Source organism: Chrysochloris asiatica, unplaced genomic scaffold, assembly GCF_000296735.1.
Source record: "Chrysochloris asiatica unplaced genomic scaffold, ChrAsi1.0 scaffold00231, whole genome shotgun sequence".
NCBI lineage: Eukaryota > Metazoa > Chordata > Mammalia > Afrosoricida > Chrysochloridae > Chrysochloris > Chrysochloris asiatica.
Genome location: NW_006408749.1, coordinates 2,887,116 through 2,897,967, shown reverse-complemented (window position 1 = coordinate 2,897,967; position 10,852 = coordinate 2,887,116). Strand labels below are relative to the sequence as shown.

General features: G+C 40.3%; 1 protein-coding gene across 2 annotated transcripts in view; it reads left to right on the top strand.

The window, feature by feature from the left end:
• The first annotated feature begins 878 nt into the window (after window positions 1-878).
• DCX (doublecortin) overlaps window positions 879-10,852 on the top strand; it is a 158,829-nt gene continuing 148,855 nt past the window's right edge. Inside the window, exons 1-2 of one of the 2 annotated variants that reach the window (XM_006873252.1) lie at window positions 879-909; window positions 2,634-3,019. In XM_006873252.1, coding sequence (XP_006873314.1) covers window positions 2,656-3,019 — 364 coding nt within the window. In that variant the 5' untranslated portion in view covers window positions 879-909; window positions 2,634-2,655. The remainder of the gene's footprint in view (window positions 910-2,633; window positions 3,020-10,852) is intronic. The other variant, XM_006873251.1, reaches the window with a different exon arrangement.

Below are 10,852 nucleotides of genomic sequence, written 5' to 3'. Positions count from 1 at the left end.
TTTATTTTGTAGCCATCAAACCCTCTTTATATAGAAACTCTCTGGGTTGAATATGAACTGTCAAAGTAGAAGTAAAGATCATAGATATCAGTAACCAAATTCTTACACGAAGCTAAAAGATCATTGAGACCCTTTTCAATCCAATTCTCCATAAAAAATTGAAACTATTTCCCCCTTGTTTTATCCGATTCCTGTTCCCTCTTCACCCACTACATTTTTTGTTGTTGTTAAGCGCCGTCTAGTCAATTCCAACTCATAGGGACTCTATATAGGGCTTCCAAGGAGCAGCTGCTGACCTTGCGGTTCAAACTGACTTTGCAGATCAGTGCTTTATCCTACAGCTCCACAACAGGACTCCACTACCTCCATTTAAAAAGCATCCAGTTATTGAATGAATGAGCTAAACTGTCTTAAAAGAATTTGCAAATTTGATGTTTTTGTTTTTGTTTTTGTTTTTCTTTTCTCAAAACCAACCTTAGAGCTACAATCTTAGAAGTCTGGTTTTGGCTGTCTGAGTCTGGCCCCCAGGCAGATTAGGCCAAGGTTTTGGTCAAGTGAAATTTCCAATTGTCTAAAAGAAAAGGCTAGCACATTGCTCATTAGAGCATTCTGAACTTGCCTGTGCAATCTTTTTGCTACCCTGCAATTTCCTGTTGGTTATAAATGAAACCTTTCTAACTGTTAATGCAGCTTGTGACTTGAAAAAAACAAAAAAGCCTGTAATTAATCATAGGAGGCTGGGGGGATTCACCAAGCCTGAGTTACAGGGGAGAAGCTGGACAAGGCACTAGGACCTAGAAGGCATCTATCCACCCTGGCAGGAATTTCTTGCTTGGAGCTCAGACAACAAAGGCATAGAGAGATTGGTTTTCTTTCTCTCAGCATCTCCACCCAACCAGCAGAAAACCGGTGAGTGGGGCTTTCCAGTGATTTTCAGGCAGAATGTAACAGATGTCAAACGGGAAAAGCACAAGGCAAAGCTAGCTGTCTTTCTCTGTGTGTGCCTTTCTCTCTCTTCTTTTTTGCTTTATTCAATTGGATTTTGTCCTAAACCTGTACCTGGGAATTTCCTTTGGAAAAGTGAGTTTGATGTTTCTTTGTTTTCAATGTGCTGTTGATTTAGAATACTATCACCCTTGATCCTAAAGCAAAATCAAACCTAGTGGCACTGACAGGCCTGGGGAAATGCTTGCTACTTGTCTTGAGGAGGTGGGGTCTCTTAACCACTGCAGGTTGTCTGACAGAGACAATGCTGAGCACATCACAGGTCATGGTGACATTGGAAGAAAAGGGGGACTGAGCCTGGCAAACCTACTAGACACCAATACCCCTTTATCTTCTGTCCTTCTGTTCCCTTGCAAATATCTCCATGTGGCAGTGTCTAATAGCCCAGCCCTGCTTGCTTTGTGAGTCCTTTTATCCCCATCAGTGAGAAGCATGTTCGTAGTTTGGTTCCTAGGTTGTCATTACCTTTGCTAGTGTTTGGAAGCTTTGGTTGCAGTTAATTTTCTATTATTGTCATTATTATTATTCAGCAGGAGGAGGGAAAACAAAGCCTGAAAGATGACCATCTTTTGCCTCAGCTACCACACCTGGGCAATAGACGAGTTTAGGATGAATTGCCTTCTATAAGGGCAAAATCCTCTTAAGTCAGGGTAGAAACACAGAACAATGAAAGGTGTGCTTGCTTCTAAAGGCCCCATATGCTGTTCAGGGACTCATTTGGGAATCTTTCAACAATTAAATTATTCTATTGAGAGGTGGGGCTGCAGTGTTAGGGAGGAGATGAGGCACCTAAAAAAATAAAAAGAAAGGAGAAAAGGATTTGTGTGACCAATGGTATCAAAGGGAATATGAAGTTAATAACTTATTAAATGACTGATTTTTTAATCCTTTTTTTCCCAGCATATTTCTTATGAATGTTGGATAGCTGCACCAGCTTGGTGGGGAAAGGGTTTGATGAATAGCACAAAGACGCTGGCTATTCCCTGGAGGCTGTCCCTTTAAACAAGAATCCTAGTTTATTCTGGGGGGAGGGGATGCACACATTAGAGTAAGAAAGGGGGGTTGGAATAAAATTAAAACACTCCCCTTCATAGTCATTGTACTGAGATGTAGAGACTGCTTCCTAAGATAGATGCTAACCTTGGCTAGCTCCTTCTGTTCTCTTCAAGGGGAATGTTGTCAGGCTATGGATTCATTTACAACTGTTAGTCATGTGGGCATGTGTGAGGAAACAGATGCCAGTTTTAATGCATTTAGCCCGAAGTTACAATTTGATAGGAGCCACTGTCAGTAAGTCCCAGGGTTTTAAGCTATTCCAAAATCCCTCCTCCCCTCTGCTTGGAATGGTGCCAAAAGTGCCTCCTTCTCCATCTTTCACCCCCAACCCTCTCAACCACCAGCACCCCCAGCCCCTCCTTCTTCTCTATTAAGATCAATATTCCTGCAGGTCAGTGGTGAGCAGCAGATGGGTCACGGGCTTTTTCAACCAGTTTTTTTTTCACAGGCAGCAGATTGCAGATCTGCATCTGGCTAATATTTTAAATCCCCCATTTTTCTCTCCTCACCCCTTTTTATTTACCTCTCTCCCCACCCTACCCCCACTACCAACCCCTTTCTCTGATACTCAGGTCTTTGAGGTTCCACCAAAATATGGAACTTGATTTTGGACACTTTGACGAAAGAGATAAGACATCCAGGAACATGCGAGGCTCACGGATGAATGGGCTGCCCAGCCCCACTCATAGCGCCCACTGTAGCTTCTACAGAACCAGAACCTTGCAGGCACTGAGCAATGAGAAGAAAGCCAAGAAGGTACGTTTCTACCGCAATGGGGACCGCTACTTCAAGGGGATTGTGTACGCTGTATCCTCTGACCGTTTTCGCAGCTTCGATGCCTTGCTGGCTGACCTGACTAGATCTCTGTCTGACAACATCAACCTGCCTCAGGGAGTACGTTACATTTACACCATTGATGGATCCAGGAAGATTGGAAGCATGGATGAACTGGAGGAAGGTAATTCAAGAAATGGGTGGCAGTCCTTGGTGGGAGGTGGCACCATTAGTTATGGTTTTATTACTTGGACTTCATAGAAAAACATATATATAAAGTAGATTTGCCAAAACACCAGGTTGCTGCTCACACTTCTGCTTCTACAGATATTAACATAGCTACTAACTACCACCCTTTACGGTTTCTAGTCTCTCCTGGCTGGGGTTGAGTTGTAGCTGGTGGTAATAATGCATTGTGCTTATGTGTCAGAGAACACAAAGAAAAATCTCAATTGTGCTGTTTACTCTAGATCTTGTTCCTAATTAACTTTGAGTAGCATTATTGAGGTAGATGTCATCATTAGGGGTGTAACAAGGACTGAAGGTTGGTGGGGTTAATAGAGAAAAGGTTTTATACCCAAGTTTCCTTTGAACTGCTAAGAGACTGGTGAATTGCAACTCATTGGAAATATGCACCCTAAAAGCAGGACTTCCTGGACATATCACAGAGGATTATACTTTTAGGTAAGTGGTCATTGCTCAGCTGTTGCTTCCAAAGCTCACTTCAGGGTGTGTCACTAAGGCTGAAGTCATTGAGAGGAATACCAAAGAAAGCTGTAGGTATGTCTGGTATTTAAATAAAGATTGTTCCTATTAAATAGGAACTGACTCACTGTACCTAAATCCCTTTAAATACTTTCTAGATTTTGGCTTTGCAACTGTACTTTCTGACAAGATTGCTGAAAATCCAGATAACGTGTGTACCTACCTGAAAATAGGGAAAATCTAACCTCAGCTATAAAGTGATCATTTAGAAAATAGATTTAAAACTCATCCTTAATATTCTACATTATCAAATCCATTATATTGAGGGTGCTTTCCTACTTCCATTTTTAAATTTGTCAGTATAACATATGTGGCCATTTAAACCTAACATAGTGATATTGAGAGCTTTTTGTAGTTACACTTTATTAGAGAAGTACATTGATTAGAGAAGTGAGTGGAAATGATGCTGCTCAAAAAATTCTAAGAAGTGTGTATTATATATATATATATATATGATAACCTCAAGGAGTAGTGACAATCAAAATGTTCCCACAACCCCCTCCCCCACCCTCTGGTCTTCCCTCTCCACTCCCTCCATTCCCTGGGCAAAGAAAGGTGAGCTTAGAGCAGACAGATCCCTATGGAAAACAGATGATGAACCGGCAACAAGGAAGAAGAAATAGCACATTAAAAAACTTGCTGTAGGGTTGGCCAGCCTCCACTTCAGTGCTTCTAGGTTTCTTGTGTTCCTAGACAAAAGAGCATGCAGAATTTCCCTTGTACAAGATGATAGTTCCCCAAATTACCTATAGTTTTCCAAGTCAGACCAAGTGATTGGGGCCGGTTACTTATAAGGGACCATGCCCGTGTGATTGCTAGATCTGGATCTCAGGATTCAAATCCAAGGGTTGTCTATATAGCTGGGTTTGAAAATCAATGCCAAGGAGTCTTTGGTTATTTGACTATGTGTCGATGGCCAGGAGTGTTTAATCCTGGGCCTTTTCTGATCATTGAAGCATTGGCCATCCTAGCACAAATCTTTATAGTAAGAGTCAGAGCAAACTTCAAAGGCTTAAAGCTAAATTGAGGGAGCTGTCCAACAAAGTAATCGGTTGAGTATCTATCTTTTGTCACTGTGAAATCCATACCTCAGTTAAATTTGAGGAGTTCTCTATAATAACTTTCAGAAACAAAGCAACCCGAGTCAGCAAATATGTCTTCATTTCACTAGCTGTGATTATCTGAAGGGTACAATGGATGGATGCTAAGGCAGAATTCGGAAGCAAATGGCATTGTATTAGCAAATATTAGAATGTTCTTTCATCTAACATAAGACCCTCCCCCCACCCGATGCATTTTTTACATGTCCTGTTCAAGAATAAGTCCTTGATATTGATTTTTCACCCTGGATGTGTGTGAGTGTGTGTGTGTATGTGTTTGTGTCTATTGGAGGGGACTGTGCAGACAAACTCAGTTCAATAGGGCTAATAAATGTAATTCTGAAAAAATGACAGCTTTTATCTATTGGATTAGACACCTCTCAGCTATCACTCCAGGGAACAATGATACTTTCTGGTGAATCCTGGACCATGTGGAGTGTGATTGGGGCTCAGTGGCATTTGTTTATAAATCATCTACAAACAAGAGCTACAGTGGCTCTCAATGCCCTCCACTCCTGCATACTGTCATTCAGTCAAGGAAACTTAGAGGCATCTTTGGGATAGTGTTGAGAAATGTAACCAATTTCCCAATGACTAGAGACAGACAAGAAAAGGGCCCTGCAGTGAGAAGGGTAGAGAAAATGGGTCTTTTTCTCTTCTATTTTGTCCTTTAGAAATATTTGGTATAACTAGGGATAGAGGACAGAAGTTCCATCACTTTATTCACCTTTGTAAAAGGTTAAATGATAGTTTAAAAATTTACACGTGTTGCTTCCCATGAGGCTTCAAATAAACTTGGAAATATCTTGTTGAAGAATCAAGGACATTGTGAAGAATCTAGTCTTAAAGGGAGCAGATTATAATGGGAAGAGGAGTCTTGGGAACCAGACAAACCTTAATTTAAATCCAAGATCTGCCACCTGCTAATTTACATGACCTTGGAAAAATCATTTAGATTCTATGGGCCTCTGTTTTTAATCTGTACAGTGGGAATAACAGTTTTGAAAATTAAATATTACAACAGATACCAAGTACTTAGTATTTTTCTTAACACCCCCAATAAAGCTACCTATATGGTTTGCATTTTCATAATTTATAGCTGCTTAGTTACATGATCATAGGCTTGCTTTTAGCACACTGATTCATATTCTCTTTATTTTTAAACAACTTTATTAAAGGTATAATTTGCATGACATAAAATTCACTCATTTGAAGTATACAATTCAATGATTTTTAGAAAATTCACCAAGTGGTGCAACCATAACCATAATTTAATGTTAGATTATTTTTACACCCCCCCAAGAAAACCCAAACCAATTATCTGCCAGTCCCTATTTGCCCCAACGTCTCCAGTATTTGGCAATAACCAATCTACTTTATAACACTATATTGTTGTCTAAGTGCTGTTGAGACAAGTCTGACTCATAGCAGAATCCAAGAAGCAGCTGGTATGTTTGAAACTCCAACCTTGTAGTGCTTATCCTACCAGGAGAAGAACTCTACATCACTATGGTGGTGGTTATTTTCCGTGGAGTTGGTTCCAACTCATAACAACCACACATAGGGCTTCCGAGGTTATAAATCTTTACGGGAGCAGAAAGCCTCGTTTTTCTCCTGAGGAACCACTGGTAGTTTCAAACTGCTGATTGTAAGATTAGCTGCCCAACTCATAAACATTATGCTACCAGAGCTCCTCTATGTCACTATAGAGTTGCCTTTTCCACACATTTTCTATAAATGGAATCATACAATATATGGTCCTTTGTGAATGTCTTCTTTTACTTAGCATAATGTTTTCAAGATGTAGTCACGTTGTTCTAAGTATCAGCCTACCATATTTTTATTATTGCTGAATAGTATTCCATTGTATGGATATTTTACATTTCATATCTGTAAAGTAAGACTAGTAAAACCTGCTTTTTCTATCTCTTAGGATATTTGTAAGGATTAAAATAGATAATGGATATAAAAAACAAAGTCACAAGGTAAAAAATAATAATGCTATGAATATAATGATGATCATGAGGGGTTGAAATGACCAGTGGTCCCCAAATTTGGCTGCCTTTTAGAATCTTTCAGAACCTTAGAAAAATACAGACTTCTGGACCCAGACCTATTGAATTAGAAAACTCAGGAATTTGTGTTTTAAAGATGCCCAGGTAATTCCTATGAGCACTTAGGCTTTGGAAATATTGGATTATGTGCTCTTGTTTTTCCCCTTCAGCTAACTTCAATGGTGAGAATTCTTAAGAATGCAGAAATACTTGGTGTGTTTTGTTTTGTTTTTCCTTTACTTTTTAGTTCTTAAAAGAATAATGTAGCATAGAACATATTATATTTATAAACATATTATATTTCCAAATGGCCATATAAATAAATATTTAGCCTGGGCTTGTGGCAACTCCTTTGTCTAATGTCTCTTTGTCTAATGATTGATGTCAACTTTCCCACAACTCCTTGGGAACACCTAAGGTCTTAGGGAGGCCAGATAAAATTTGATCCTACCGTGTTCTAAGTAGATCAATGAATAAAATCATTTGGTGTCTTTTCATTCTTTTCTTGCTTAGTCTTTCAGTTTAGAATCCTTCTCCTTTCCCTCATATTCACTCTAGTTCTTTCTCCACTTCCTTGTATGTGAGTACTCAGAACAATCTTAGGGATATTATTTATGACTCGCCAGCTTTTCTGATATAAGTTTGAAGAGACCACTAGACAGAATATTTACAATTGGGATGGTCTTGGAATATCTGAGCTGTGTGGAGACACTAGCTATGATCCAGTTCCTCTTCCATAACTCATTTGTTCCAATGAAATAAAACCACCTGGCTAATTTTTCCTCTAACTACTGAAGCAAGCACACTGCCAAAGAGGGGAATTTTAACATACCTTAGAGCAATGCATTGTTAATAGGTATAATGATCTAACAAAGCAGCAATTAATATTTATTGACTCAGGAAACCCCAGATAGAAGTGTTTTTACACTGAGAAGATGTTTAATGCTGTTGGAAATAGAGCCCTCCTGAAAGTGAAGGGAGGTAGACATTAGATCACAGCTTATTCCTTCCTGCCCTTACAGCTGGTCCTCCATGACTTCATTTCCTTCCCTTCTCACCCCAAAGCAGCTTGTCAATTCCACAAAATTGTCACCTTGCTTGGCTCTAAAACCAACTTTTCCTCTCTGCTTCTAGTGGGTAGGAAATGGCACCCTGGCAGCTGTGGCATGATGGGAACCCAGCTGTGTAAAGGTGCAACCCACCTCACCCAGTTCCAGGTGTTTGGCAGCCAGACATGCAGGAAGCACCAAACTGTGGCAGATGATTGCCAAATCCCAACAAGTAAACTTTAGTTTAGAGAAGCAGTGCATTTGTTGTCTTTCTAGTGTGAAAAATAGTAAGACCTCAGTGATGAGCATTATTTCTTTAACCTGTAAAGCTTATTTGAGATGAAAAGGAGAGGAAAATGTCTTCCTACAGACTTATCAGGCTGAAAGAGACATCACATATTACCTAGTGTAATACTTTCAATGTATAGATGGAAAAGCTGAAACACTGAGAGATTATGTAAATTACCCAAGGTCTCACAGCTTATAAATAAATACCTATCTGGAATTGGAATTCAGGCCTGTCTGACTCCTGTTGCTGCTCTTAACCATCATAGACATCTTGCCCTCAGTGGGCTTTAGCAGTGGCAGCAGTGACTTTGCTGGGTGTTGGCTGTAGAGCTCCCTCCACATTTGGCATTTGCAGCAACTGGAGGCCTCCTCCCAACCACCAGGGGTTCTTTATTTTGAAGTATGAGTCCCAGCAGTGGTCATATTATACTATGATCACAGGTCAGTTTCTAGATGGTGGCCATTCTTTCTTTTTCCCTCAGCTTCTGCTCTTCCTTTCCTTTTCTCTCAGTTCTTTCTTCCTCCTTGTTTTTTCTACTCTTTCCATCTTATTTGCATCTCTATTATTAAAATTTGAAGCCTTAGAAACAATGATAGCTAGAATTTATTAAATGCTTACTATATACCAGGCTCTGGGCTCAGTATTTTATGTTTATGATTTGATTTGTACCTCACAACAACCTTATGAGGTAGGTTTTATTATAAACATTCCCATTTGGCAAACAAGACAAACTGAAGTCAAGGGAATTTGGGTAACCTGTCTTGGTACACAAAACGAAGAAGTATTCGGAACAGGACCAGGCCCCAGTTCCGACTGACATCACATCAGCTGCTTTTATTCCACTACTCTGTATTGGGGCCAAAAGGAGAGAGTAGAGTGACTAAAATGTACAGTTAGAAGGTGCTTAACATAGATTTGAGTGAGGGCTGGATCCTCTGGAAAGTTCTTGGATGTCATATGATACTATAGCTATTTGCCATCATGTTCATTTTCATCTGGGGTGGTTAATCATACATAGTTCAGAGGCTTAAGAGGTTTAAGAGATGGGAACAAAAAGAAAAAAGTCTAGCATCCTAATAGGGCTACACAGCTGACTCTCCAGAGAAGACTGTGGATGAGTGAAATCATAAATATATAACCTCACACATTTCCACACCAGTTGTCAGGCTGCCTTTCAAAGTACATGACAAGTTATGGAAAACATCTGACTTACAGGCAGTGACCTCTTGCAAGGTGCCTATGAATCTGGTAAAGTATTGGAGATAGTGGCAGTGAAAATACAGAGTAGTTGAAAGGGCCCCTTCATCCTTTTAATCCACAAATTAAGAAGCCAGCCAAGAGAGACCCTAATTTATCTGATAACCTTGCTGGTTAATCCTACCCAACTCATGTGATCAGAGACAGCATTTGAGCATCCCATTCCTGGATCCACATGTGTGCACCAGGTGGGGGAGGGTGCCTGTGCTCATGTACAAATCATCCCTTGCCCATCCCCACCCCCAGTCAAGACAGAACACTTGGAGGCTTCTGGGGCACAGAGCAGCTTTGGAAGTCATTTTGCATACTTTGGAAGCCACTTACACTCCCCCTCTATTCACGAATAAATGTCCTCAAAGGTGCCCTAGAGAATCTGACGGAATCTTCTTTTAGTACCAACTGCGATATTTATTAATTAATATGATTAAAGGATTTGGTTCTACAGCAAAGCAATCAATATTTGCAAAGGGAGTGAATTACAGCCTGGGATTTCTGAATGTCTCTGTGTGGTTCTCCTGCTGAGACCAAGGGAAGGAGAAGAGCCATCAGGCTATAATTGTGTTTAATGCTTTCCTTGCACTGCCTAGTGCTGATCTATTTATTTATTTGGGTTTAATACTGAAGACTTAAACTTGATTAAATTGCACTGGTTTTCTGCAGCTCAGCATTAAATGAACTTGGGTATACCTAGAGTCTAATGTACTTTATTCAACAAACTCAACATTTTCTGATACTCTCTCCCCAAAGCTGAGCCTACCTCTCTTCTGATTTTCTCTGGTTTCTAGTCCTAGGACTTCAGTCCCTTTTTCTTACCTCTGATCCCTGTGTTTCTTCTGCTGTATTAGTTGTTTCTTCTAGGCCAAGGTAAATGTGAAAACTCCACAAGATTCCTTTAATCCATAAATTGGGCTCTATGGTGTATTCTCATATGTTCACCTCTGCTTCTGACAGGCAAGAGTGAGCACTGGTGAAGGCAGCTCTGTATACACAGATATAGTGCACAGCATTTGGGAGGGTGGGAAGAGAGGGCTGGGTGGTGAAAAGAAAGGAGTGTATTCTTCCATATTCAGGTGGACTGAGGTTTAGCAGCTGATTCACAAGCAGGAGTTAGACTTGCAAATAAAAGGCAGTGTGTATGTGTGTATGTCTGTGTGTGAGCACACACACTTGTACAGGTTGCTATTGTGACAGTTTTTTCACCTGGGTGCAGAGGTGAACAGTGCAGCACACAATATAAATATTACACATATATATATATATGTTGTTGTTAAGTGCCATCGAGTGGACTCTGACCCATAGCAACCCTGTATAGGGTTTCCGAGGAGCGGCTGGTGAGCTTGAACTGCTGACCTTGCAGTTCAAACCAACTTTGCAGTCCAGCATATTAACCCAGAGAGCCACCCCAAGACTCCTATATATACATATAGGGATATGTGTGTATATTGTCCTTGTTAAGTGACATCGAGTTGGTTCCAACCCAGAGCTCTCTCTCTCTCTCTCTGT